The 27,577-nt window shown below is 46.0% G+C and overlaps 1 protein-coding gene across 3 annotated transcripts in view; it reads right to left on the reverse strand.

Annotated features, from left to right (window-relative positions):
* DNAH5 (dynein axonemal heavy chain 5) overlaps positions 1–24,194 on the reverse strand; it is a 277,211-nt gene extending 253,017 nt beyond the window's left edge. For 2 of the 3 annotated variants that reach the window (XM_047730538.1, XM_047730537.1), the window contains exon 1: positions 19,093–22,030. In XM_047730538.1, the coding sequence (XP_047586494.1) occupies positions 19,093–19,166 (74 nt within the window). In that variant the 5' untranslated portion in view covers positions 19,167–22,030. Of the gene's footprint in view, positions 1–19,092; positions 22,031–24,112 lie in introns of those variants that run through there. The other variant, XM_047730540.1, reaches the window with a different exon arrangement.
* Between the last annotated feature and the right edge of the window lie 3,383 nt (positions 24,195–27,577).

Genomic DNA, 27,577 nt, shown 5'->3' on the forward strand with positions numbered 1-27,577 from the left:
ATGATAGATTAATAAAAGTTAATAATTTTAGAGACTTAAAAATGCAAAGAAAATTCACATGTCCGTATGTCAACAATCCCTTTCTTTCATCAACACCAGCCCCATGACTGTCACGTTTGCCACAAAAATAAATGGACTTACTGAATCCTAAAAAAAAAAAAAGAAGAAAGAAAGAAAGAAAGAAAGAAAGAAAGAAAGAAGGAAAAGAAGAAAGAAAAGAAAAGAAATAAAAAAGAAATTTTGTAGGTCAAAAGGGAATGGGCTTACTGGCTATCATTCAAAGTACAAGGAAAGATTAAAGAGTTTCTCAAACAAGGACTAAAGGAGTTCATTAAACTAGCCCTACAAGAAAGCTTAAAGGAGACTCTTTGAGTGAAAAGAAGAGACCATAAGTAAGAGTAAGAAAAGTAGAAAACACAAAAGCAGGAAAAGCAAGAATATCTGTAAAAATCAGTCAAGAGATTCACAAAATAAAAAGGTATAAAATATATGACACCGTATACCTAAAATGTATGGGGAGAGGAGTAAAGAATGAGTTCCAACTTAAGTGACCATCAACTGCAAATAGACTGCTCTGTGCAGAAGATGTTCTATGCCAACCTAAAGGTAACCACAAATCAAAAACCAGCAAAAGATATGCAAAGAATGAAGAAAAAGAAATCCAAGTATATCACTAAAGAAAGCCAACAAACCATGAAAAAGAGCAAGAAAGGATCAGAGAAAATCTATAGAAACAACCACAAAATAAGTAACAAGATGGCAGTAAATACATATCTGTCAACAAATACTTTGAATATAAATGGGTGAAATGCTCCAATCAAAAGACACAGGGTGACAGAGCGGAGAAAATAAAACAGTACTCGGGGCGCCTGGGTGGCTCAGTAGGTTAAAGCCTCTGCCTTCAGCTCAGGTCATGATCCCAGGGTCCTGGAATGGAGCCCCTCATCGGGCTCTCTGCTCAGGGGGGAGCCTGCTTCCTCCTTTCTCCCTGCCTGCCTCTCTGCCTATTTGTGATCTGTCAAGTGGATAAATGAAATCTTTAAAAAAAAAAAAAAAATAGGGACGCCTGGGTGGCTCAGTTGGTTAAGCAGCTGCCTTCGGCTCAGGTCATGATCCCAGCGTCCTGGGATCGAGTCCCATATCGGGCTCCTTGCTCAGCAGGGAGCCTGCTTCTCCCTCTGCCTCTGCCTGCCACTCTGTCTGCCTGTGCTCACTCTCTCTCCCTCTCTCTCTCTGACAAATAAATAAATAAAAAATAAAATCTTAAAAAAAAAAAAATACTCATCTGTAAGAGACTCATTTCAGACCAAAAGAGACCTACAGATTGAAAGTGAGGGAATGGAGAAATATTTATCATGCAAACAGATGTCAAAAGAAAACCGAGGTAGCAATATTTATGTTGGACAAAATAGACTTTAAAACAAAGATTGTAACAAGAGACAAAGAACGATACTGTATAATAATAAAGGGGACCATCCAATAAGAGGCTATAACAATTGTAAATATTTATGGATCCAACATGGGAGCACCCAAATACCTACACACTGAGTGAAGCAGCAAGAAGTGAAATTAATAATCCCATTTATTATTGCACCAAAAGCAAAATATCTAGGAATAAACAACCAAAAAGGTAAAAGATTTGCACTTTGAAAACTCTAAAATACAGATGAAAGAAATTCAGGACAACACAAAGAAATGGAAAGACACTCCATGATCATGGATGGAAGAACAAATGTTGTTAAAATGTCTGTACTACCCAAAGCAATGTACACATTTAATGCAATCCCTACCAAAATACCAGCAGCAGTTTTCACACAACTAGAACACACAATCCTAAAATTTTCATGTAACCACAAAAGATCTCACATAGCAAAAGCAATCTTGAAAAAGAAAAACAAAATTGAAGGTATCACAGTTCCAGATTTTGAGTTATAGTACAAAGCTGTAGTAATTAAATAGTGTGGTTCTGGCATAAAAATAGACCTATAGGTCAAGAGAACAGAACAGAAAATCCAGAAATAAGCCTGCAGGCATACAGTCAATTAATCTTCAACAAAGGAGGAATAAATGTAAAATGGGAAAAAGATGATCTCTTCAACAAATGGTGTTGGGCAAACTGGACAGCTATAGGCAAAAGAATGAAACTGGCCCACTTTCTTTCACCACACACAAAAATAAACTCAGAATGGATTAAAGACCTAAACGTGAGACCTGAAACCAGCACCGGCAGTAATTTCTCTCATATCATCCACTGCGACTTTTTTTCTAGATATGGCAAGGGAAATTAAAGCAAAACTAAATTATTAGGACTACATTAAAAAGTTTCTGCATGGTGAAGGGAACAATCAACAAAACCAAAAGGCAGCAGAATGGGAGAAGAATATTTGCAAATGATATATCCAAAATATATAAAGAACTGATACAACTCCATACAAAAAAAAAAAAAAATCCAATTAAAAAATGGGCAGAAGGTGTGCCTGGGCGGCTCACTCGGTTAAGCGTCTGCCTTCAGCTCAGGTCATGATTCCAGATTCCTGGGATCAAGCCCCAGGACAGGCTCCTGCAGGGCGCCTCCTCCCTCTTCCTTTCCCTGTGCTTGTGCTCTCTTTCTCTCTCTCTCTCTGTCAAATAAATAAAATCTTTTTTTAAAATAATAGAAGATAATAATAAGAAATGGGCAGAAGACATGAACAGACATTTCTCTAAATAAGACATACAGAATGGCCAACAGACACATGAAAAGATGCTCAACATCCCTCATCAGCAGGGATATGCAAATCGAAACTATAATGGATATCACCTCCCACCTGTCAGAACGGCTAAAATCAAAAACACAGGAAATAAGTGTTGTTGATGAGGATGTGGGGAAAAAAAGAACCCTTATGCACTGCTTTTGGGAATGCAAACTGTGGAAGACAGTGTGGAGGTTCCTCAAAAAGTTAAAAATAGAACTACCCTACAATCTAGTAATCGAACTACTAGGTATTTGTCTCCCAAAATAAAAAACACTAATTCAAGGGGACACATGCACCCCTATGTTTATAGCAGCACAATTTACAACAGCCAATACATGGAAGCTGCCCAGGTGTCCATCAACAGATGAATGGATGAAGATGTGGGCATATTTGTATATGTGTGTATATTATTGTCATAAAAAGAATGAAATGTTACCATTTGCAACAACATGGGTAGGGCCAGAGAGTACAATGTTAAGCCAAACAAGTCAGAGAAAAACAAATACCGTATGATCTCATTCATATGTGGAATTGAAGAAACAAAACAAATAAGCAAAAGGAAAAAGAGAGAGAAACCAAGAAAGAGATTCTTAATTACAGAGGGATTAAAGAATACACGTCAATGAAAAAATAAAATAAATTATATAAATAAATAGATAAAAAATTTAAAAGAAATTAAGGCTAAACTATGTGGAGGTGTCTTATTTTGGTTTCTTTAAGATAGTAGTGCAATTACAGGTCAATATCACCCGATGAAGTTACTTCATCACCTATAGAAATATTTATAAGGGGTGCCTCGCTGGCTCAGGCGGATGAGCCTGAGACTTTTGATCTTGGGGTCGCAAGTTCAAGCCCTATACTGGGTGTAGAAATTACTTTAAAAAAAATTTAAATAGGCTCCACACCCAGCGTGGAGCCCAACACAGGGCTTGAACTCATGATCCTAAGATCAAGACCTGAGCCCAGATCAGGAGTTGGACATTTAACCAACTGAACCACCCAGGAACCCCTATAAAAAGTAAACTTTTTAAAAAATATAGTTACAAGTTTCACACAAATATGAATGGTCTGATTATGTAAAACTTACAGGCATTTTCTGAAAAAAATTAAAATTCAAGCTTATTTTGCCTCAATTCCTTACCTTCAACCAATATGTCACTTCATTATTTTTAGGCTTCTCCACAAGGTGGGGCTAATCTCTAAGCAATTCTGCTGCTGAGGAGAGAGGCGTGCGGGCATTTGGAAATGTCTGATTGCAAAGTTTAACTCCCATGAGTGTTCTTGATAGGCTGGCCCATTAACAGCAACTCTAGGAATCATTAAGATAAAGGAAAAATATTTCCAGCACTATATGAGGAACTGTAACTTCTCAGCTTCTGCTCATTCAGGAAATGGTCTTCCAGCCCAGGCTTGCCCTCTCCATCTCCCCAGTTCCTGCCTCTGCTGGGAACGCCAGTGTGAAGGGCATGGGAAGCCAGCTGCTCTTCCATCTTTGTTCTCAGTCAGTAACCAGCACCTCCGTAGCCCCTGATCCCCTCAGAAGCAAATGCCACGCCAAGAGTCAGAGGTCTTTAGAAGAACTCCATTAGCTCAGGGGAGGCAGAAAATCTATTCAGGTCTATGTCGATGATGCGCAAGGCAGGAAAGTAGGAAGACAGAAGCATGGCTTATGGTAAGCCCTGTGCCGGGAAAGCCTCTGCCTGCCTCACCTCACTTTATCCTGGTAATGACCCTACAGGGGGCTTGATTCACCCCACCCAACAGAAGATACAAACTACAGCTTTGAGAAGCCGGCTCAGTCAGTGGAGCCTACGACTCTTGATCTCAGGGTTGAGTTTGAGCCCCATGTTGGGTATACAGGTTACTTTTTTTTTTAAAGGGGAAGAATCAGCAGCATCTAACTCTAGGTCGCCTAGCTGGAATGTGACAGTTTGTCCCAGGACCCTGGAATCATGACCTGAGCTGAAGGCAGACGCTTAACCGACTTAGCCACCCAGGCACCCCTTCTCCCCATCTTACTCTAGTCGCCTAGCTGGAATGGGACAGTTTGTCTGACAGCAAAGCCTTCTTACTTTTCTACCACACATGATATGTAGATATTTATAACCCTGTGTAAAAAGTTAGAATCCAGGGGCATCTGGGTGGCTCAGTCTGTTGAGTGTCCAACTCTTGGTTTGAGCTAAGGTCATAATTTCAGTGGTCATGCAATCGAGCCCTACAGTGGGCTCCACACTTGGTGGGATTTGCTCCCTCTGCCCCTCCCCCCAAAATAAATAAATAAATCTTTAAAAAAAAAAAAGGCTAGAATCCACATGGCTCCATCTCCCCATGGAGTCCCATACACAAAATATCATAGCCCTGGAGCCAAAAGTGGTTTCAAAAAAATTCTATTTCTTATACACCTAAAACTAATATAACATTATATGTCAATTACACTTCAGTAACCAAAAACATCTAATTATTGCCTGCATATTTCTAAGAACATTAAAGGGGATTCAACTCATAGCCCATAGAAACATTTCTCAAAATCTCTTCCTTCTGCTGCCCCATTCTCTCACACTCCAGGGCTGTTCCAGGATTCCTCACACTCAGACTTCCACAGCTCCTCTCTCTCCTCTTCCACTTCCCTCTTTCCTAACTGCAGCTACATCCTTACCCATTTCCTGCCTTTCTGATTCACTGCCAGGCTGGCAACTCCAAGTCTCCCTTGACGGTGGATGCCACTGGCACAGATCTGTCCTTGGCTATCCCAGGTCCCAGATCAAGCCAAATGGGAGTCAAACACATAAGGTATCTGGATGTTTGAAATAAGATGGGGAATTCCTCAGGGATGGTGACTCATAAGAGCTGAATTACATAAGGATTTTAGGGGGGGGGTTCTCTTCCCCCATTTTGACCAATGGAGAAGTAAGACCACTGAAGATTCCACAGAATCACAGAGGAGAGCCAGGGAGGGATGATCGGAAGGACAACCCTCCCAGATAATGTTCACGCCCTAAACCATGGCTTAGGCTGAGGGAAGGGGCTGCACGTGAGCTCCATGGAGATTCTTTGAGAACTGAGGAGAACAACTGACACAATTTTGATGGTACTGAGCACCATCCTTCACAAAAGGAGAATCATGCACAGACACACCATGGTTTTTAGTTCGTGACAGTACCTACCTCCCAGCCGTGTTCTCAGAACCTAGAGAGATAGATGCCTGGGTACCAGCAGCCAACATTTTTTCACACTATGGTGATGATAAATTTTATATGTCAACTTGGCTAGGCACAGAACCCAGATACTTGGTCAAACGCTAGCCTTGATGTTGCTGTGAAGGTACTTCTTCAATAAGATTCACAATTAAATAGTAGATTTTGAATAAAGCAGATTACTCTCCATACTATGGGTGGGTCTTATCCAATCAGGTGAAGGCCTCAAGAGGAAAAGGCTGGAGACACCCCAAGGAAGAGAGAACAATTCCTCTGGACTATTTTTTTTTTAATCTCCAGACTTGAACTTCACATCAACCTCTCTCTCTGGGTCTCCAGCCTGCTGGCAGACCCTGCAAATACTGGAAGTGTTAGGCTCTACAATCTTGAGAGTGAATTCCTCAAAATAAATCTCTCTTGATCTATAGGTAGATAGATGATACATCTATCCTATTGGTTCTGTGTCTCTGGAGAACCCTAATACAACTACTGCCCCAACCACCACCCCGATAATCTCACTCAGCCAACTTCCTCTGTCCTCCAAAGGTTCCCTGTTTTACTCAGTAAAAGCCAAAACCTTCACAGAGGTCTCCAGGACTCCCACCCCATTTACACCTGGCCCCTCGCTACCTCTGCATCCCATCTCCTCACCAACCCATCCCCCACCAGCCACACTCCAGCCTCAGGCTGTTGCACCCTCTGTCCCCTTTGCTGCAATGGTCCTTCCCCATGTGTCCACACGGCCAGTGTCTATACCTCCTGCAAGTCCTCCCTCAACCATCACCTTCATCGTCAGGGCTACTCAACCATGCCATTAAAATTTCAATCCCCCGCTCCCCAACATACATACTTGAAGCTACTTACTCTTCTCTCTCCTTTTAAGCCACAGCATTGGTCATCTTCTTTTTTTTTTTTTTTAAGATTTTATTTATTCATTGACACATAGAGAGAGAGATCACAAGTAGGCAGAGAGACAGGCAGAGAGAGGGAGGGAAGCAGGCTCCCTGCTGAGCAGAGAGCCCGATGCGGGGCTCCATCCCAGGACTCATCCCTGAGACTACAACCTGAGCCGAAGGCAGAGGCCCAACCCGCTGAGCCACCCAGGTGCCTGCATTTGTCATCTTCTAACATATCAAGGAAATGTGCTTGTTTAATCTCGTTGTTTACTGTATCTCTTGACTAGAACAGAAGCTGCACCAGGGTGAGGACACTTAGGTTGGGTTCTCTGACGTAACTCAGACTCCCAATGCCACGCTTGAGACATGGTGGGTACCCAAAAAATATGTGGGCCTCCCACATCACCACCCGACCCCAGCTACATCCCCTCTCTCATCAAATCTTACCTCTAAAGGTCAGCTTCTCCTTGTTCTCTCTCACTGTGCCCCTCCTCCTCATTCCCCTGTGAACACATCCCATCTGGCTTTTGGCCCCTCAACTCCTGACAGCTAATCAAAGGCACTGGGGCCCCCATGTGGCTAAATCCAATGGGAAGTTCTGTCTTCATCTTCACTTTCAGCTGTATTTGACAAAGTTGGTCACCACTTCTTGAAACACTTTGTTCACTTGACCCAGGACCTGCTTTCAATTCTGCTCTAACCCACCGGCTCCTTCTTTTGGCTCCCAGATGTGTGAAGGTCAAGATGTCTCAAAACCCAGACTTCAATCCTCATTTCCACTAACACTCATCCCTAGATGACCTCACTGAACCTCCCAATTCCTCTCTCCAAACTTGACGGTTCCTCTGAACTCCAGCAATAGACACCCATGCTCTCCATGTAGGAGTCAAACCCGTCTCAAACTCAGCACTTCCCAAATCATGCCCTGTTTCCCTCCCAAACATGCTCCTCTCAGCATCTTCCCCACCTCATGGGAGAGCAACTCTGTTCTTCAGGCACTAAGGCAGAAACACATGGAGTCAACCCTGACTGCGTTTTCTCATTACCTCCTCTCAGTTCTAATCTGTCATCAAATCCTACCAGCTCTGCTCCAAAATTCATCCAGAATCTGATCATCCAACGCTAGCACTCCCACCCAGGCCACCCTTACCTCCCCCTCCCCAGATTATGACAACAGCTACCAAATGCTTCTACTTTCCCACAACAACCAGAACTGTCACCTCGAAATGGAGGTCAAAACATGTTCATCCTACTAGGACCCCCAGGAACTCTCCATATCTCTCCTACTTCATTCCCAACCCCCTTTTCCTCTTTGTCCTCTACCCTCCAGGTACATGACCTCCCTCAGCTATTCCACTAACATAACAGTCACACTCAGGCCACAGGACCTTTGCATATGATGTTCCTATTCCCTGGAGCCCTGTTTGCCAGATATCCATATGATTCTCTTAAGTTCTTCAGGACCCTAGACAAGTGCCCTTTGTCAGTGAGGCAACTCCTGACCACTTTATATAAAATAACAACCCCTGGGGCCCCTGGGTGGCTCAGTGGGTTAAAGCCTCTGCTTTCGGCTCAGGTCATGATCCCAGGGTCCTGGGATCGAGCCCCGCATTGGGCTCTCTGCTCAGCAAGGAGCCTGCTTTTCTTCCTCTCTCTCTGCCTGCCTCTCTGCCTACCTGTGATCTCTGTCAAATAAATTAAAAAAAAAAATTTTTTTAAATAACAACCCCTACCACACCATCACCACAGAGTTCTCCAGCCCCCTTGCTTCACTGCTTTTTGTCCACAGTGCTCATCAGCAGCTAACGTAGTCCATGCTATCCCCCCAGAATAGAAGCTAAGGAGAGCAGGGATTTGGAGTTCACTCCTGAATCCCAGGACCTAGAATAGCTCCTGACTCATAGCAGGTGCTGAATAAACACAGAGTAGAGTGAACACTCAGGTGATTTGGACATACACTTCTGAAGACAACTTGTGAGCTCCCTGGAGCCAGGATTATCTTATTCCCAGCCACATCAGGAGCCCCAGCACCATGCCCGGCTCGGACTGGATCATTTAAACGTTTGTAGAAGAGACCAATGAACGTTAGTTACTCCTCACACCTCCTCCTTCCATGTGGAGAGACATCAGGCAGATGCCCACTCCTGGCCTCTTCCCCATCCCTCATTCATTCTTGCCTGTGGGGAGGAGTGACCTACGTAATTGGAGAGAAGTGGATCACGCTGGCTCTCTCTCCATCCTCCTCCCTGTCCTCTGCAAGGCTGCTGCGTCCCTGCTGGAAGGGGCAGCTCTAAAGGAGGCATCCCTCACCCAGCAGCAGGGAGACCCGAGTGGCTGCAGACAGAAAGCCGCTGCCCACCACCTTCGTCAGTAACGGCGGGTAAATATTTCTGTCTTCAGGGGCGCCTGGGTGCCTCAGTGGGTAAAGCCTCTGCCTTCGGCTCAGGTCATGATCCCAGAGTCTGGGATGGAGCCCCGCATCGGGCTCTCTGCTCAGCGGGGAGCATGCTTCCCCCACCACCACCCCCGCCTGCCTCTCTGCCTCCTTGTGATCTCTGTCTGACAAATAAATAAACAAAATCTTTAAAAAAAAAAAATTTTTCCATCTTCATTAGTCCGACAGCGTCCGGCTCACTCAAGCCTTCTGAGTGAAGGAGGGAAAGGAAGCGATTATTTGTCAGCCCCTCGCTCCCAAACTAGCCCGCTCCGTCTTCTCTTTCTCTCCATCGTGCCCCATCCCCAGCCTGCTCAGACTTCGGGTGTCTGTGCACCTCTGGCAGACTCGGAAGTCATTCCCAAACCCGGAGGGCACTTGAGTTACCTGCGGTGCTGCAAAGAAATACAGATTCTCAAGCCTCCTGCAAAGCCATGAGTCGGCACCACTTCACAAAGGACCCAGGAAGCGGTACCTTTCCCTAGTCCCAGTTACCGCTGCCGCCTCCTAGCACCAGTGGGACAGGGCTGTGGGGACAGACCCAGCCCCACCCAGACCCAAAAAAGGCCAGGACATGTTCCATGAGTTTATTCCCCTTCAACTGAGCTTACAAGCAGGTGCAGCCCCCAGATGACACCCCCCACCCCCGTCGGCTCCCATCCAAACTTGAGGGCTGAAGTTCGAAGTAGGTTGGGGCAGTGGTTCCCAAACATTTATGTCTCGGGAACCCCTTACACTCTTGAAAACCCTCAAGAACCCAAAGCCTGCGTGCCTGTGCATTATGTCTACTGATATTTACTGCATTCGAAATTAAAACTGAGACGTGTTAAAAACACAAGAAAACTCCAGCACGCGTTCCATCAGCTGTCAGAGCAACAACACTGCCACACATCAGGAAGCCACTGGAAAGCAGCTCCACGTGCAAGATGTCTCAGGACTAGTATGCACGTGGTTCTGGCCTCAGGGACTCCCTGGAACAATTCTGAGTGCTCCCGCCCAGGGATCCCTGACGATACTTAGAGAACCTCTGTGCAAGAGAACGGACAGGATCCCCAGGCCTCCTGCGGGACACTGACGGGGGCATGACCACACTCTGGCTGGCGGTAGCTCCTCCTCTGTTGGAAGCAAGGAGGGTTCTATGACGTGAAATCTACAAGGCAATCAATCGGCTCAATCCCTTGGACAAACGTCAGACCCAAGTGCTGGCACCCACAGAAAAACACCCACTGAACAGACAGAATAACAGCTCGGGGGATGCCCACATCCTAACCCTGGAACCCGCGAGTGTATCAGCGTACGTGGCAAAGGGAATTCGTGCAGATGGAATTAAGGTTTCTCATCAGCTGACTTTAAAATAAGGAGCGTATCCTGGATCCTGCAGGTGAGCTCAGTGTCACGACAAGGGCCCCTAAAAGTGGATGACAGAGGTGGGAGAGGGGGTCAGAGAAAGAGACGGGACTGAAAGATGATCAGAGACACAGTGTTGCTGTCTCGAAGGGCCTACAGTCAAGGAACGGGAGCAGCCTCTAGAAGCTGGAAAAAGTGAGGGAACCGTCTCTCCTAGAGCTCCAGGAAGGAATGCGGCCCTGCCAATGCTTTGACTTTAGCCCAGTGAAACTCACATCAGATTTCCAACCTACAGACTCTTAGATAACAAACTGGTGTGGTTTTACGCCACTAGGTTTGTGGTTGTTTGTTACAACAGCCGCAGGACATTAACTCGCCTGTTAAAGCTGCACAGCCTCTGAGCTTTGCACCTACCAGGAACAGCCCAGAAGGGTCCTGAAGGAGGGGACACCTTCCTATGGGTGAAGCGTGGCAGAATCAAACACAGCAAGGGGCTCACGGCACCCGCCAGCCAGCAACAAGATGCCACCAGAATCCCAGGCCCACCATCACCGTCACTCCGCCTGTCCACCGGCTTATGCTCTGGACCAAAGGCCAATCCACAGTGGTTTCACTGAGGCTTCTACACCTTCCAGTGTTTTTCGCATGGGCATTTGGGTCTCAGCAGCCTGCGCCCCAACCCCACATCATGCTACATCAGGTGACTTGAGAATAACTAATAATTTAGCCCTTAGTCCCCAGCCATAGAGACACTCCCTTAGCCTGGATCATGACCACATCAGAGTGCCACTTCCAGGAGACCTGGAGACATCAGCACTAGGTGCGCGAGGTGGACACAGCTCCAGGTGTTTTCCTGGGGAAGGTGAAGCCATGCACCCATTCGGAGTGAATGTCGGAAGGGGCGTGTGTGTCCACAGCCAGGGATGGAAAACCATGTATCAATCAGTGTGTCAGCCCCCTCGGAACTCAGAATGAGAGCTAACAGAGAATCTGTCTCTTGGGTGCTTTAAATGTGGGGGCTCAGAAACCAGGGGTTGGCTTCTTCTGCCTCCAGGCAGGCTAGGACGCAAACGAAGCCGGTCTTCACAAAGAGAGGAGCACGAGTGCAGCAAACAGCCATGAGTGCAGGGATCAGAGTCAGGTTTCCTGCCGGTCCCGACTCTGCCACCTCTCTCTGCTCCAAGAACCTCACCACCCACATGGAGATTCCCCGACACAACCCGGGCCTATTCCTGGCCCATTTGCATTTCCTGCCTTAGTGTGGGCATGTTTCTTGCACCCAAAAGGATCTTGCAGGAATCCTGCGGGAAGCATTTCCTAGAACACATATGAAAACCCACACCCAGCATTCAGCCAGTGCCTCGGCAGGCTCATGTGAGCGGGATCTGGGGTGAACACACTAAGCCAAGTGGTAGAGTCCCACACTTTTTTTTTAAATCTATTTGACAGAGAGAGATCACAAGCAGGCAGAGAGGTAGACCGGGGGGGGGGGGGGGAGCAGGCTCCCCACTGAGCAGAGAGCCCGATATGGGGCTCGATCCCAGGATGCCAGGATCATGACCCGAGCCAAAGGCAGAGGCTTTAAGCTGCTGAGCCACCCAGGCGCCCTGAGTCCCTCTCATCACCCATCTCTAATCCCCCATCCTCCCCTCCTTGGGGCCCTGGGCCACTGGTTCTGCCCCAGCTGTCCCTGCTGCATCCAGCTCTAGTAGGTGCCAGCACCTTCTCCTATGCACTGCCCACAGCATCTCTTGCTGGGTGCCTGGGCTCCACACCTGTCGCCTCCAGACACCTGCAGTCGGCTTGCTGGCCAAGATATCTGACCAGAAGACCCAGGGAATGAAAGCCAATGAAGCAAACGTCCCCCGATGGGGAAATGAAGCACAAGATAAGTTCTCCCTCACTTCCCTCCCCTGGACTGACTGTCTGAAGCTCATGCGACCTCGTGGCTGACAGTCCCACCAGGCCGCACCCTGGAAGCAGCCAGCTAAGCAAACAGCCGCGTGCTGACTGCCCTTCCTTCCCCACTTCTCACACAAAGGATCCTATTGGCAAATATACGGAGTTTAATGCATCATCATCTACCGAAGATGAGAGAATGTAATCAGAGGCTTCAAAGGGACTCCTCAAATAAGGACTACTTTTGCTGGGAGGAAAATGAACACAGTGGTGAACCACATAAACCGGTCCCATGCAAACAACCACCAAAAACACCGGATTCAAGGAAGCCACTTCATCAACCGCCAGTAGGTGGCGAGCTTGAGCCATCTGCTGGCTTCCTTACCCGGGTAAGGATTCACTCCAGGGTTGGCTCTGCCCTCATTCTGGTCGGTAAGAATCTATTTTGACAAACAATTATTCACGATAACCTGAGAATTTAAGAAATCTCTAAATTCTGAGAGTTGCAAATTGTTTTATTAAATCAGAGAGTACTTTTTCCTTGTCCATTAGCCATGTGTATTTTGTTACTACTTCTAAGCTTCCTATTCTTGAGAGGGAGGCATTTCTTACTATAGAGGGTTTGATGAGTCTCTAGTTCCGTTTTACTTTAATTTGGAGGAGTTTGTGTGTTTGCTGTTTAAACAAGGCGTTATGAACTCAAACCTGTCCCAGAGTAAGTAGCATTTCTCAAACGAGGCCAGGGCAGAAACAGAGGCTGAATCCGAGCTGGGTCACTGGAGACCCCAACGAGGTAGAAAGTGCCAAGGAGTGGAGGACGTGGTGTATGTAGGATGGGAGAAGCAGAGGAATCCCGTGGTCACCAGATATATGCATATATGTGTGTGTGTATATATATATAGTCATTTCTTTATCGTTTCTAATGTGAGAAATACTTATAACAAAATGCTTTATACCTTCACAATAAGAAATTCATAAAATAACTTGCTGTCAAGCTGTACAAAGGAATTCTACACAGCCATTAAAACTGGTGTTGGGGTGCCTGGCTGCCTCAGTCAGTGGAACCGAGTCGGTGACTCTAGATCTAGGGGTAATGAGTTCAAGCTCCATATTGGATGTACAGATAACTATTTTCAAAATTGTGTTAAAGAAGTTTTTTTTGTTTGTTTGTTTTTTAAGATTTTATTTTCGACCGAGAGAGACACAGTGAGAGAGGGAACACAAGCGGGCATCTGGAACAACAGGTGGTGGGGCATCCCCCTGGCTTCCTGGGATCATGACCTGAGCCGAAGGCAGACACTTAACGCCTGAGCCATCCAGGCAGCCCGCATTTTATTTATTTTTAAGATTCTTTTTATTTATTTGACAGAGAGAGACACACACAGCGAGGGAACACCCAATGCAGGGCTCTATCCCAGGACCCTGGGACCATGACCTGAGCTGAAGGCAGACACTTAACGACGGAGCCACCCAGGAGCCCCTAAAGAAGCATCTTAATGAAACTGAAACATGTTTATGATATGTTATAAAATGGAAAACAAAATCAGGCTCCAAAAGTAGGAATCAATGTTTGTTAAAAAATTTTTTTCAAAACAAAAATAAATTACAGGGCGCCTGGCTGTCTCAGTCAGCGGAACACGTGACTCTGGACCTCAGGGCCATGAATTCAAGCCCGATGATGGGTATAGAGATTACTTAAAAATATGTTTCAAAAAATAAACAAATTTTAAAATAAAAATAAATTACACGTACATACACATGGGGAGATGACTATTGATAGTGATTATTTCTGAGACTGAAAGGTAGGACTACATATTATTTTTATGCTATTTTTATCCATACTTCTAGGTTTAAATCTGTCATTTTTTTAATTTTAATTATTGATGTTACTCTTTATTGGGCTCTGTTCTAAGCACTTTGAAAATACCAACTCAATCTTCACAACATGACTATGAAGTAGTTACTATTACTATCCCCATTTTTTTACTGATTATAACACTGAAGCACAGAAAGGTCAAGTTACCAACTCAAGGTCACACAGTTAACAAACAGTATGGCCAAGATACATACCCATGAAATCTGGCTCCAGAGTCTATGTTCTTAACCAATAAAACAAGAGAAAAATAAATAAAAAGCTTAACAAAAAAGAAAGGAACCAAAAAAAAAGGAAGAAAGGAATGATGAAAGAAGAGGGGTTGGAGAGGGAAGGAAACCGTGTGCCACAAGGAACAATACGCATTTGTTCTAACAAACTTAAAAAAATCATTTTATGTGTCTAAAATGTTCATATTAAAGGGAACTTGCTTTTTAAAAAGGGAAAAAGAAAAAATGTAAACTGAAGAATGCGTAGCAAACATGGAAACGGTTAATCCTGAATAAATTAACCAAAGGAATCCAGAGACATGCAAGTGCAATGTCTTAAATAAGAGGCTCTTTTTTCCTTTTTATTTTTTCTCCTCTTACTTCACACTAGCTGCTTCCCCTCTCAGAGCACATTAGGTGTCTAGGGGCTGGATTCCCATCTCTACCCTACAAGTCTGGACTGTGTCTCTCTCAAGCATGCCTCAACCTGACTCGCATGAATGGCTTCATTTATTTTATTTTATTTTATTTTTTCAGTGTTCCAAGATTCATCGTTTATGCACCACACCCAGTGCTCCATGCAATCCGTGCCCTCCTAAATACCCACCACCAGGCTCACCCAACTCCCCCCACACCCCTCCCCTCCAAAACCCTCAGTTTGTTTCTCATTTTTTTAAACTAAGTAAAAGAAAACCAAATTGTGTTAAAAAAAAAAAAAATCTGGAGAAGGTGTCATGCCCAGCTGAAAATATGACAACCCTTAAATAGTAGCTAGCTGGCCCTCTTTAAGTGCGTCTTCTTCAAGACCTAGGGCTGAAAGTGAACCAATGAAATCTACATATTTGTGCCACAAAAAAAGGCCCAAACCAACCTTTTCAGCCAGAGCAGCTGCTTGGGTTGGCACAGAGATAGGAGGGGAGAACACCTGAATCCTTCGGAACCCACTTGGGGGGGGGGGGGGGCGGTGATGCTTTGCAGGGAGATCCAGAGCCAAGAGGGCATGTTTGGGGGGCAGCCAGGAAGAGGAAAGGGGCAGGAAGGACAGAAAGAAGCCTGTGGCAAAGGAGGAGGGGAACAGGAGTCAGCAGGGAGTAATAGGAAGCTCTTCACGTTTCCAGGGCTGGAGTTTCTGAACTGAGGAAGGGGACACAAACGTGGTCGAAACTCAGGAAGCCTAAAAACAGGAAGAGAACCATTTCTTTATTTCCTCTGTCCTGCAGCGCAGACTTTGGGCAAAAATCCCCATCTGCAAAAGTGGTGAATGTGTCTTTGTCTCAAAAGCATGGCAAGGACCAAATTTTGTAAAGAAGTCTGGGCGTCATAGGGAACAAGTAGTGAGCAAAATCCTTTGCTCCACTGCAAGTATCCTTCAGCACCCAAAGCAGGAATTTCAATGTAGATTGAATTTTCAGAGATGAAGACCGCCGCCAGTGGCATGGTGGTGTGCAAACCCACGACGAGTGCCGCACGGTCCTCTCAGCTCACCTGCTCACCTACCTTCCGGGAAATAGCTATTTCTAAATAGTCAAGGATTAAACTGGTTTTTGGTTGTTTTTTTTTTTTTAAGGGATTAAACAGGTTTTTTTTTAAAGATTTCATTTATTTATTTGACAGAGATCACAAGTAGGCAGAAAGACAGGCAGAGAGAGGAGAAAGCAGGCTCCCCACTGAGCAGAGAGCCCGACGTGGGGCTTGATTCCAGGACCCTGTGATCATGACCTGAGCCGAAGGCAGGGGCTTTAACCCACGGAGCCACCCAGGTGCCCCAAGGGATTAAACAGTTTTAAAATATATTGTTCATGTTCCTGCAAACAGTAGGTCTTGTTAAAAGGAGCTCTGGACAACTCCAGAAGATGAAGGGTTTGTCTGGTGGGCATTCCCAGAGACTGGCTGGGTGGGGGCTGCCAAACTGAGCAGCTCTGAGCTACCTGGAATCCTTCAAACCCCAATGTGCTCCCGAAGACGACCGGGTATCCTCTCCCTGCTGGCATACTAGTCCCACCACGAACCTCAGACCCCAACCCAAACGCCCACTGTAGTCCCAGATTACCCACAAAACTGAACAGAGCACACTGAAGAAATTCAGGGAAGGACAGACAGAAAGTGAGAAGGAAGGAAAGCCCATGACATCTCTTTTCAGAATTGTTGTTATCACTGTCTCAACCAATCATTTGCACCTCATCTTTGCTCTTTCACCTTTAACAAAAACGCATAAAAATCTCAACCTAATTTCTTTGCACTTACCAATTTACTGGTGATGTGCTGGGCCCTGTCTCCTACCACTTTGGTGCCAGTGGCCTTAAAACTTGACTTTGAAAGTCTGTGTGTAAGAAATTCCACGGCAAGAATTCATTGTCTCTCCAGGGGACGCCCTTGTTACAGAGCGGTGCACACCACGGAGCGGTGCACACCACGGAGCGGTGCACACCCCGTGCTGAATGAAGAACGGCTCGGCTGTCTGCGCATGCGCTCACCCAATACGATTGCCCAAAACCAAGAGCAGATCAAGGAGGTAAGAGTACTTTATTAGCCATTTTCAAATCTTATTATAAAATTTAAAATCTTAGCTCGCCAGGTGGAAATTCACACGTGGTCCCCGAGACATAATCATGACTCCCAGGGCGAGCCGTTTTCCGGGTCCCTTATTAAACCCGCTACCGCCACAGAGACCACGGGGCAGTGGCTCAGTTGCTTCTCTCGAGGCCTTAATAATCCCAGAAACACTGAAGCTCCTTTTTGAGAAGCGGAAATCTATTTTTGCTCTTCATGAACACCCTGGAAGCACGTATAAGCCGAGGAAGGGTCAGCTGGAAATCACAAACGCAGATACCAACATCCTCGATGAATACGCAGCGGGCGCCCACCTGCTTCCTTAGTGGCGCCTGTCTGCACATGCTCAGCTTTCGAACGGAGAATTTAAAATTCTCACAAAGGTGAAATCAGGTCCTTAAGTCATTATGAAGTTAATGAACAAATGTAATCATGACGCAGATGCCGCAACACGGTTGAAAACAACTTAAATATACTGTGCATTACTCTCTCTACATTTTCTCTTTAAGCAGGTAGAACATATTTTAAAGGTAAATGAACTGATGGGAAGGACTTCTATTGCTCTGTTCCCAGGTATACACAAGCCTGGGGAAAGGGCATTAAATAGCAAAGAGTTCTGGGATTCATTCTCTCAGCAAAAAGAAAAAAAAATTTTCACCCACTGTATTATTAACTGCAAAGGTAAATAATTGCGCATTACATAGAATTTGATCTCATGAAAAGACTCTTCAGTTAACCATTTTTAATTGTCTCATATACTCAGCATTGAGCTAGAGATAGACCTAAGTGTCTCCCCTAATAGCATATGAGCATAAATAAAATGAATTTTGTAGAGTCCAGCATGAAAAAAAAGTTTAAAAAAGTATGCGTATGGCTATAAAGAGATTTGCTTCATAGATGGTACTGGAATCCGCTTTACTAATTCATAGTCACATCCCTGCAATGAGAGACCCAGAAGTGGGTCAGCTGTCAGGCGTTATCCTCTTGAGATCAAGGTGAACCTGGCAAGGGCACCATTCTGGGCCTTCCCCAAGACTTCAGCAGACCCCACCCCCACCCCCACGGGGCTGAAGGGCTCAGGATCACCTCCAGCTCTGACCATCTTCCTCCCAGGTCCCAGGGGGCAAACGTCCAACACCGCCCATCGCTCAAATTCCAGAAACTAAAAAATGGCTCACACATCTAGCACACCTCCCCAGAGGTCAGAGGGGAGAAGCTCTCCAAGCTTCCCTCGCCCGGGAGATCCTTCTATGACTTCTCCACACCTGTCTATCCCCAGGAACCCCAGCTTTCCCTCTAGGACCTTCAAATTCCCTCCACCCCTCACCTCCCACCACCCCCCGACAGTGAACTTGCCATCAGCCTTCTTCTGCCTTGCTCTAGCTTCCCCTCAAGCCTCATTTCCTTTCTCTAGTGACTTAACAGAGTTTGTTTGTTTTTCCCAAAGACAATTTCCTCCCTGAAAAAGAATTCTGCCACTGAGATCATTAATTATTTATATTGACCTTCCTGGAAAAGTACCATCCTCAACTCTGCACCAGCCGAAAATGTAGGATACATTAAAGAAATACAGATCTTTTAAACCCTGACTACAAGAAACATCAGCAAAACAGCCTGTCGTACCATGAAAAGCAAAGAGGAAAGGATAAAATCCTGCAGAAAAATGACTCATTATACATCGCGGCTATGAAAAGACACCTAACCTCAGACCCCAGGCACAACCTCCTACAGTCAAAGCCAGCATGACACAGAACACAAGGTTTTCCTGCTCTTCAGCATCATTACTAACAGAGCCACCGAAGGTCTGACCGTCTTCACGCACAAGCTCGGATGGAAAATCGTGACCTGGCTGGAGGGGAAGGACCTCCACCTGAAAGCTTCTCACCAGCCTCTGCCTCTTTGCTCCAAGACTGCCGCTCCCCTGATCCCTCTGTCTGCTGCCATAACCAGCTCACCTGCAACGTTTCATCTCCCCGTGTGGCTGGCTGCTGACTTCCTTAGTGCAGATGGAGGAGCCAAACAGGTTCATGGCCACGCTCCGTCCTCAGCAGCAACCGTCCATCGCCCAGGTGGTAGTGAACTCGGGTCGATGCAACCACACTGACCACATTCCGGGAGCTCCCTGTCCAACGGCTGTCATCGGATAGGGCTCTGAGGGGCCGATGGAGGCCAGCGGGAGGTTCTGCCCCCCTCCCACTGACACCCCTGTGCTCTGCCACCATGACAATCGCTGGCATTCTGGGCCGAGTGGGTTTTCATTTCAACTTGTGTAGGATTCCCCTCCGCGTGGGGCATGCCCGTGTTCCCAGTGAGACGGTTATCTTGCATGTCCACGTTCTCGTCCGTTAACATGAAGATCATGACAGCAGCCACCTCGCCACGCCATAACTGGGATTAACTGAGATAATTTGTCCAAGCCATTTAGCACACCGCACGCTTGCTCAGGCTACCATAACAAAATGCCACAGATGGGAGGCTTAACAGAAATGGATTTCTCACAGTCACAGGGTCTAAAGGTCCAAGATGAAGCTGTTGGCAGGTCCGGTTTCTCCCGAGGCCTCTCCCCTCAGCTTGCGGACAGCAGTCTCCTCCCCGTGTCCTCCTGTGGTCTCTCTGCATCTGTGTCTTAATGTGCTCTTCTTATAAGGATCACACTGCATTAGGGCCGACTTATTTGACCTCATTTGACCTTAATGACCTTTTTAAAACTCTGTCTCTATCAACGCAGCACTGCCTCCTGCCTCCTTCCACACTGGCCTCCTCTCCACCTTGGCCATCGGGCTCCAGTCCTCAGGGGCCATTTCCTCTGGCTGGAGAGCTCTGTCCGCCTGACCTCTCCCACCTCTCCCTGGCCCCCTTGTGTGCCCTCTCACACTGTCCGCCCCTCCAGGCTATCAGCTTCACACACAGGTGAGTACCCTGGTCTGCTTGTTCCCCAAGGTCTCCCCAGACCCCACCACAGTTCATATCACTTAGGGGACCCCCTTTGGGAAACATTGCCAGAGTAGGTGATGACCGCTTCCTCTGAGCTAGGCTTTCCTGCGTTTCTTTGTAATGAACAATAACGTGGACATTTCAGGACACCAAAGCTTCACACCTTCCATTCTTTACCCCAAATAGGTGAAACGATGTTCAGAAGTTGCCCACACTGCATTCAGCCCTCCATGAATATGATTTTTTTTTTTAACTTTCCTCAATGTCCAAGTGTTCCAAGGAAGCCTACAACCTCTTCCGTGGGAGCGGACACAGGGGTCTTGGCCCACATCCCACAGCCACACCCTATTGGCTCTATCTGGAAGATGCTTCCAAAAAGACAGACATTCTGAACTCTACATACTAAGTCCCTAGAGGCAGAAACGTTGGGCCATGGGAATCCAAGCATAATTCTATTACCCCATCCACGGTAGGTACGATGGCAGGGTTTTTCTAAACGGACTTATTAAAATAGCATAGCCTTTGGACAGATTCCTCCTAGGAATCTGACAAGTGTCACACGTCCTCTCTCCTTTCTCCATAGGGAATGACCCATCCCCTGCCAGACAGACCTACGGAGAAAGGGCTCGATACAAATGGCGAGAGGAAAGAAGGAAGAGGTGAGGTGGGAGGGAAGGAAGGAAGGAATGGAAGGAAGGAAGAGGAGGAGACAGGCAGAAGAGATGAAGGAAGAAAGGAAGGGAAGGAAACATGGAGGAGGAAGCAAAAGTCCTATTCCCCAGTGCTCTCCCCACAGTGCTCGAAACACAGCGGGTCCCTCAAGAGGTCCTCATAGAATAGAACGGAACTGCTCAAGCATCTAAGACACCACCTCCCAACCCCAGCCTCACTCAAAGCCTCTGCTCTAGGGAGTAAATGCTAAAAGGAAGCTTTCCTTCAGGAGATTCCACACCATCGAACCACGCCCGGGAGCTGGCAATGGGGTGGGGCTGTCCCTGAGAGGAGAGGGAGGGCAAATCCACCCAGACACTGTGTCCAACGCTAGTCTCCTGGCACAACAATAACTCAACGGTCAGGGAGACCAGAAGCCCCTCCACAGGCCATCTACTCTTGAGCTGAAGCTGCTGGCTTTTATTCCTAAACAAAGTAATGAGTGAACAGTTGTTCAGCCTTTTTTTTTCTCTGTTTGTTAAAAGGAAGGCTACAAAGAGTAAAGCCAAAAGCAAACAGCAGAGAGGTATAAATAAACAGCCACAGAGCTCAGTGCCAGGAAAGAGCTTAGCATGACGACAGGAGAAAATGTAATCGGTAAACTTCCTCCTAGCATTCCTTATCAGCGGGAACCAATTCCTCGAAATATCCACACTCTAGCGGCCTCTCTCTGCCGCTGGTACCAGCCTCAGGCATGCCCTCACCTGCACCTGGGAGAAAAGCTGGGGACCCCCGCCTTCCCCCCTGCTATTTAAAGTTCCTTTGAGGTCACAGTTCACAGACGTAACAACTCGTACACCTTATACTTTGCCTCTGTATCTACTTGTCTCCGTTTTCCCACAGAAACCATCTTTGCGGCTTCCATGATAAATTACTTTGGCTGCTAAAAGTCCTTTCCACATGAGCCTGGAGTTAGGGCAGTAAACTGCCTGGATGAGGGGTAAGAAAACTGTTTAGGACTCGACAGAGGCACACGTGTGTTTCGCACTTGCTGCTCCTCACATGGATCTGGGCACGCTCATTTACCACCTTCCACATTCTAATTTACATAAAATCCAGGCGGCTCCTTGGCTGAGGGAGAGAGCACAAGTTACAAAATAGTGTTTACAAGGTGAACCCTGGGTACTGAAAACAGGAATAATTACCAAAGGAATGTTCAATAAGTCTCTGGAGAAGAAAGTTGTATAAGTGTTTAAGGGACATTATTCCTTATAAGCCTTATAAGTTTTTCTAACTACAAAATTCATGTAAATGTAAATATTTACAATTTGTAATTAACAATAGATCTATATTTTATTTAAATCTATAATTTTATATTTAAATATGCAATTATTTACATTTAAATGTATAAATATTTACATATTTTTGTATGTATGTTCACTATGGAAAATGTTTAAAGAAAAATTAAATTCTTCTTCAATGCCACCAGCAGAGATAATCAATACCAATATTTTGGTGTGTGTCCTTTTACTCTATCTCCTATACATATTTACATACCTTTTTTTATTTTTATAAAATTGGAACAGGGTGCCTGGGTGGCTCAGTGGGTTAAGCCTCTGCCTTCAGCTCAGGTCATGGTCCCCGGGTCCTGAGATAGAGCCCCACATGAGGCTCTCTGCTCAGCCAGGAGCCTGCTTCCCCCTCTCTCTCTGCCTGCCTGCCTCTCTGCTTACTTGTGATCTCTGTCAAATAAATAAATAAAATCTTAAAAAAAAAAAAATTGGAGCAATACTGGGCACCTGGGTGGCTCGGTTGGTTAAGCGTCCACCTTCAGCTCAGGTCATGATCCCAGAGTCTTAGGATCAAGTCCCACATCAGGCTCCCTGCTCAGTGGGGAGTCTGCTTCTCCCTCTGCCCTTCACCCTGTTTGTGCTCCCTCTTTCACTTACTCTCCCTCTCAAATAAATAAAAATAAAATATTTTTTTAAAATTTGGAACAATATTGCTTTAGTGACCTAATTTTTTCAATATTAAAAGCATAATTAAGAAATCATAAGAACATGATACAAGGTTAATAGCTATGCTTTATATGCTGAGAGGATAAAACTTGATAAATTTATGTAAGATCATACAACATATGTTTTTTTTTAACTAAGACTCAACAAAAGTCATTGGTTTATTGGTATTACATATAGCAATGCCATCTGTCATTTCAAGAACCCTCATTCCTTTTACAGAAAACGGAAGGGAAGTCAGTAAAAAGACTAAAAAGAACTAGTGAGAATTTGTCTTAATGAAACACAAAATAGATATATAATGGAAACTCCACGTATTTATGACATATAAATCATACAAAAATAAGAACACCACCATGAATACCATAACAAGATTCTCATAAGAAGAAAACCGATAATTCTGAGTAAGGTAAATATCAACAGAGAGGAGGAAAACGTTTAAGTATTGCATAAACTACATACATTGATCTTAATTAAATAAGTATGCATTTGCGTTCATCATGATGCATATTTTGTTGATTAGGGTGCATATTTTATGATTAGCATTAATAGACTGCTCTAGTTATAGAGCTACAGTGTAAATGAAAAATACATATGAACACAATTTCCCTTGAAGGTAAATGCAAAAACAAGTCCAGGGTTTTTGGGGGGAGGTCTGGGGGGGGGGGTGTTTTTTTTTCACTTAGAATATTCATTTAAGGGAGAGAGAGAACACAAAGCCGTTTTACGGGAAGCTGATTTAAATGCGCGGACATCTCACCTGCTGTGCACCAAGGCAAATAGAAGTAAAAAGGAGAAGGAAACCACCTGACGGGGCTTCCCGCACCCCGTCCCTCTCCCTCCGCCTCGCCCCGCCCGCATCAAGGGAACGGAACGTTCGCTGGCGTCCAGATCCGAGGGCCCCTGGGAGCTGGTGACAGCCAACAAACTCGACACAAAAGCAGCCTCCGCCACACCTGGATATGTCCGATGCTCGCAGTGGGACAGTGGGTTGCTCGGGGCCACGTCACTGGCCTCCAAGTGGCCCTTCCACAGCAAGAGGGCGGGGGACAAGTCGAAGGCGCAGGAAGGAGGTACTCCCTGAACCCACGCCTTCTGCAAGTTATGGGAGCCCCGACGGACAGGACTGACCCCCGCCCGAGAAAAGCTGCCAAACTCAACACCCAGCAATTCCAGCCCCACAAGCTCCCGTAAACTCTTTCAGGCCCCCGCCCCGAAATTGAAACCCGGAGCTCAAGCCCGCGGCCCCGCCAGGGCGCGCACCCCCCGGAGGCCGCGCGGAGCTTGGGCGGCACCGTGCCGCGCATGCGCCGCGGGGGTCGGCGGGCGAGGGAGCCGCGCGGACTGAGCACAGCTCGGCGCGCACCCTCCCTACCAGCTGTTCCATGGCGCGGCGCTCCGGCTCCCCTCGGGGACACGCGGCGGATGGAGGCTCGGCGGCCGGTGCTGGGCCCCGCCGAGCTCTCGCGGGCGTCCGCTGCGGTCGCGGGTCGGCCGGCTAGCGCGGCTGTTTGCGGCTCACGCCGTTGCCATGGCGACGAGCAAAGCCCCGCCTGGACCGGCTCCCTCCCCGGGCTCCCAGCACTCCCGCCTGGAGTCGCGGACACCGCAGCCCGTGGGGAGCCAGACCCCAGGAAGCGGCAGTGCAGAGCTCGGGGCCACTGAGCCCCAGCCGCCACCTCTCGACTGTCCCCCCACGTTCCTCTTAGGGCTCAGCCGAAGGTTACTTTTCGCATCAGCCACGCCCACTGATTTGGACTTTGTTTAAATACCCACATCTTGGTGCTTCTAGCTTAAGGAGAAAAATATTCAAAAGGGAGTTTTGAACTTAATTCGCACATCTTTCTGGAATCTCGAGTCACGCTTTGGTTTTTCCCATTGCTTCCTTGTCGAGCACCTTCACAGCTGATTCTTCCGCTTAGAACTCAATAGGAAATTTTAACCTTGAGTCTTAACCTGGAGGTGAGGAAACATAGTTCCGAAATACCGTGTGCCTGTCAGAACCAGGCCTGTATTGGCATGTGTGAGGCTCCCAGGAACTTTGCCTCAAAGGACCTAACAAAAGAGAATTACAAGTCTTTCATATCTGCAATCTCTCCTCTCCCATTGGGACTAGCACTATCCATTGGAAATATATTTGCCACATGTGTAAATCTGTATTTTCTAGAAGCCACACTTAAAAAGTAGAAAGAAACCGGTGAAATTAATTTTGGTAACATGTTCATTTAATTCAATATATCCAAAATATTGTTTCTACAAATCAACATAAAATTATTCATGAGATAGCTTTCATTCAAAAATCATACTTAGTCCTCACAATGTATATTTTGTATATATTATGTATATTTTATACTACGAACACATATCAATTCGGACTAGTCACATTTCAAATGATCAATAGCCCATAGGTCTGGGGGCCACCGCGTTAAGCAGTGCAGGTCACCTAGACTATAAATTCTAGGAAGACCAGCCCCAAATCTCCTTGGGGAGGAAAGGATTATTACATCCGCTCATAAGTTGAAATACGGATGAGCTCTATGAACAAATGGTTAAATTCTCACTAGGAAAAAAAACTCCTTAAGTACTGTACACTCTAAACACTTCAGAAACTAAGAAAATTAGAAATGACCTTTTTCTTTTGGTTCTTTTTTTTTTTTTTAAGATTTTATTTTTAAGAATCTCTCCATCTAGCGTGGGGCTCAAACTTACAACCCAAGGTCAAGAGTAGCATGCTCTACCAACCAAGCCAGACAGGCACCCCATGGTTCTATCTGTTTTATTACCAATTAATAAAATTTATTTTTCAGAGTAGTTTCACAATTACAATACTGAGCAGAAAGAAATGACATTTTAGCCATCTGATTTTCTGGCAATTTGTGTAGCTTTGCCTAAAACGGGCCTCTCTGCCCCGTGATGCTTTGCCAGTTAGCCTAGGAGAATGCTGGCCTGGGACTCTCGGTAGCTGAGTTCCATTCCGTCTGCCCCTGTTCTCACGGACTGCCCTGTGTCTTCATCCTCTCTCATTAGCATATGTCAGAGTTAATTGTGCACCCTATTAATCACCTTAGAAGAGCTTAGGACTAGGCCCTCAAAGAAAGTTATCCTTTTAATAGAGATGAAAAGTCAGCGTGGCCATGGAAGACAAGCCCAGGGAAAAAGGGTGTCCCTATATGGTAGGTCTGAGAAGGGGAAATGAGAGTTTGCACTTTTCTAGGTGATTATTGTGCATTAAGGTATTTTTATCTTAAAACACCATCTAGGGGTGTCTACATGGCACAATCAGTGAAAGTCTGACTCTTGTTTCCCCTGGGGTTGTGATTTCCGTGTCATGGGATCACTCGAGCTCCGTGTCTGGCTGCTTGCTCAGTGCGGAATCTACTTGAAATTTTTTTCTTCCTCTCTCGCTGCCCCTCCTGCTTGTGCTCCCGCACTCTTGCACTCTCTCTCTCTCGCTCTCCTTCTCTCTCAAATAAATAAATAAATCTTAAAAAAAAAAAAACAAAAAACCCTTCTATACTAGGCCATTATCGTGTTGTCCCTATATTACAGAGGAAACGCAAAGAGAGATGAAGTGTTGCCCAGAACCACATTACCGGAGGAGTAGAATGATTTTGGGAGCCCTGGCAATTTGGCCCAAACTGGTATCTAACCTCTAGACTATAATGGAATGACAGAAGGTAGGAAAGGTGAGGAGATGAGGGGGAGGAAGAATGGACGCTTCCAAGATGGTGGCACACCAGCACAGATCTGGCTTGTTCCAGAAAGAAAGCCAGGGCTAACACAGTCAATCCTGCCCCATAGTTCTTTGGTCCGTGTCATCTCAGGCAACATTCGTCTTTAGTCTATTCTTCCTGGGAAAAACTCTTCTTTGCTCCCAGCGCAGTGTATGTTTTCAAAAACCTTAAGCTAAAGCAGACTTTCTTGGGTCTGGCCTGGATCCCAGATCTTCCCCAGCCATTCCGGTCCAGGACTTTCTGCCCCCGGGCACCACCCTCTGAGAACCCTCTCCTGGCTTCCTGACTAACATTCCAGCAGTTACTAGTTATTGAGCAGGTTGCTGTCTCAGCCTGCTCTCCACCCTCTCCAACAGCCGTATTCAAACTTGACCTTCCAGAGATGGGGTCAGCTCAGTGATGGCAATCTTGAGTGAGTTGACAGAGTAGCTGAGAAGATGCTTAAGCTGGAGGAGACTGTAGTTTCCTTAGATCCTGCCTCCTCTAACCATAGCCAAGAATGATCACACCATGGAAGGAATTAGGCTAACCTGTTTCAGGGGGGAAAAAATGTCTTTCTTTCCCTAAAACATTTTAAAGTAAACCTCTCAGTTAAATTTGTCTCTCTTTTTTTTAGATTTTATTTATTTATTTGACAGAGATCACAAGTAGGCAGAGAGGCAGGCAGAGAGAGAGGGGTAAGCGGGCTCCCTGCTGAGCAGAGAGCCTGTTGCAGGATTCAATCCCAGGACCCTGAGACCATGACCTGAGCCGAAGGCAGAGGCTTAACCCACTGAGCCACGCAGGTGCCTCTAATTTCATCTTTTAAAAGGAGATTCATCCTCAGTGCCTCTGATGCCCAGTGCATACAGTAGGTGCTCAAAAAAATAGCTCTTGAATTTAAGACCAAATGAATGAACACATGGTGATTTATTTATTGTCCAGCCACATAGAATCAAAGACATCAGGATTAATTACATAGAATTTTAAGTTTTCAAATCTGATGATAACCAATGTCAATTATGGTTTTATTTTGTAGAAAAGATTATGATTTTATGGGAAAGAAAAAGACCTACTTACCAGAGGCCATATAGCTATTTCCTGACTGAGACAGGACTAAGAACCAA

The sequence above is a fragment of the Lutra lutra genome, chromosome 5 (assembly GCF_902655055.1).
Source record: "Lutra lutra chromosome 5, mLutLut1.2, whole genome shotgun sequence".
In the NCBI taxonomy this organism is placed as follows: domain Eukaryota; kingdom Metazoa; phylum Chordata; class Mammalia; order Carnivora; family Mustelidae; genus Lutra; species Lutra lutra.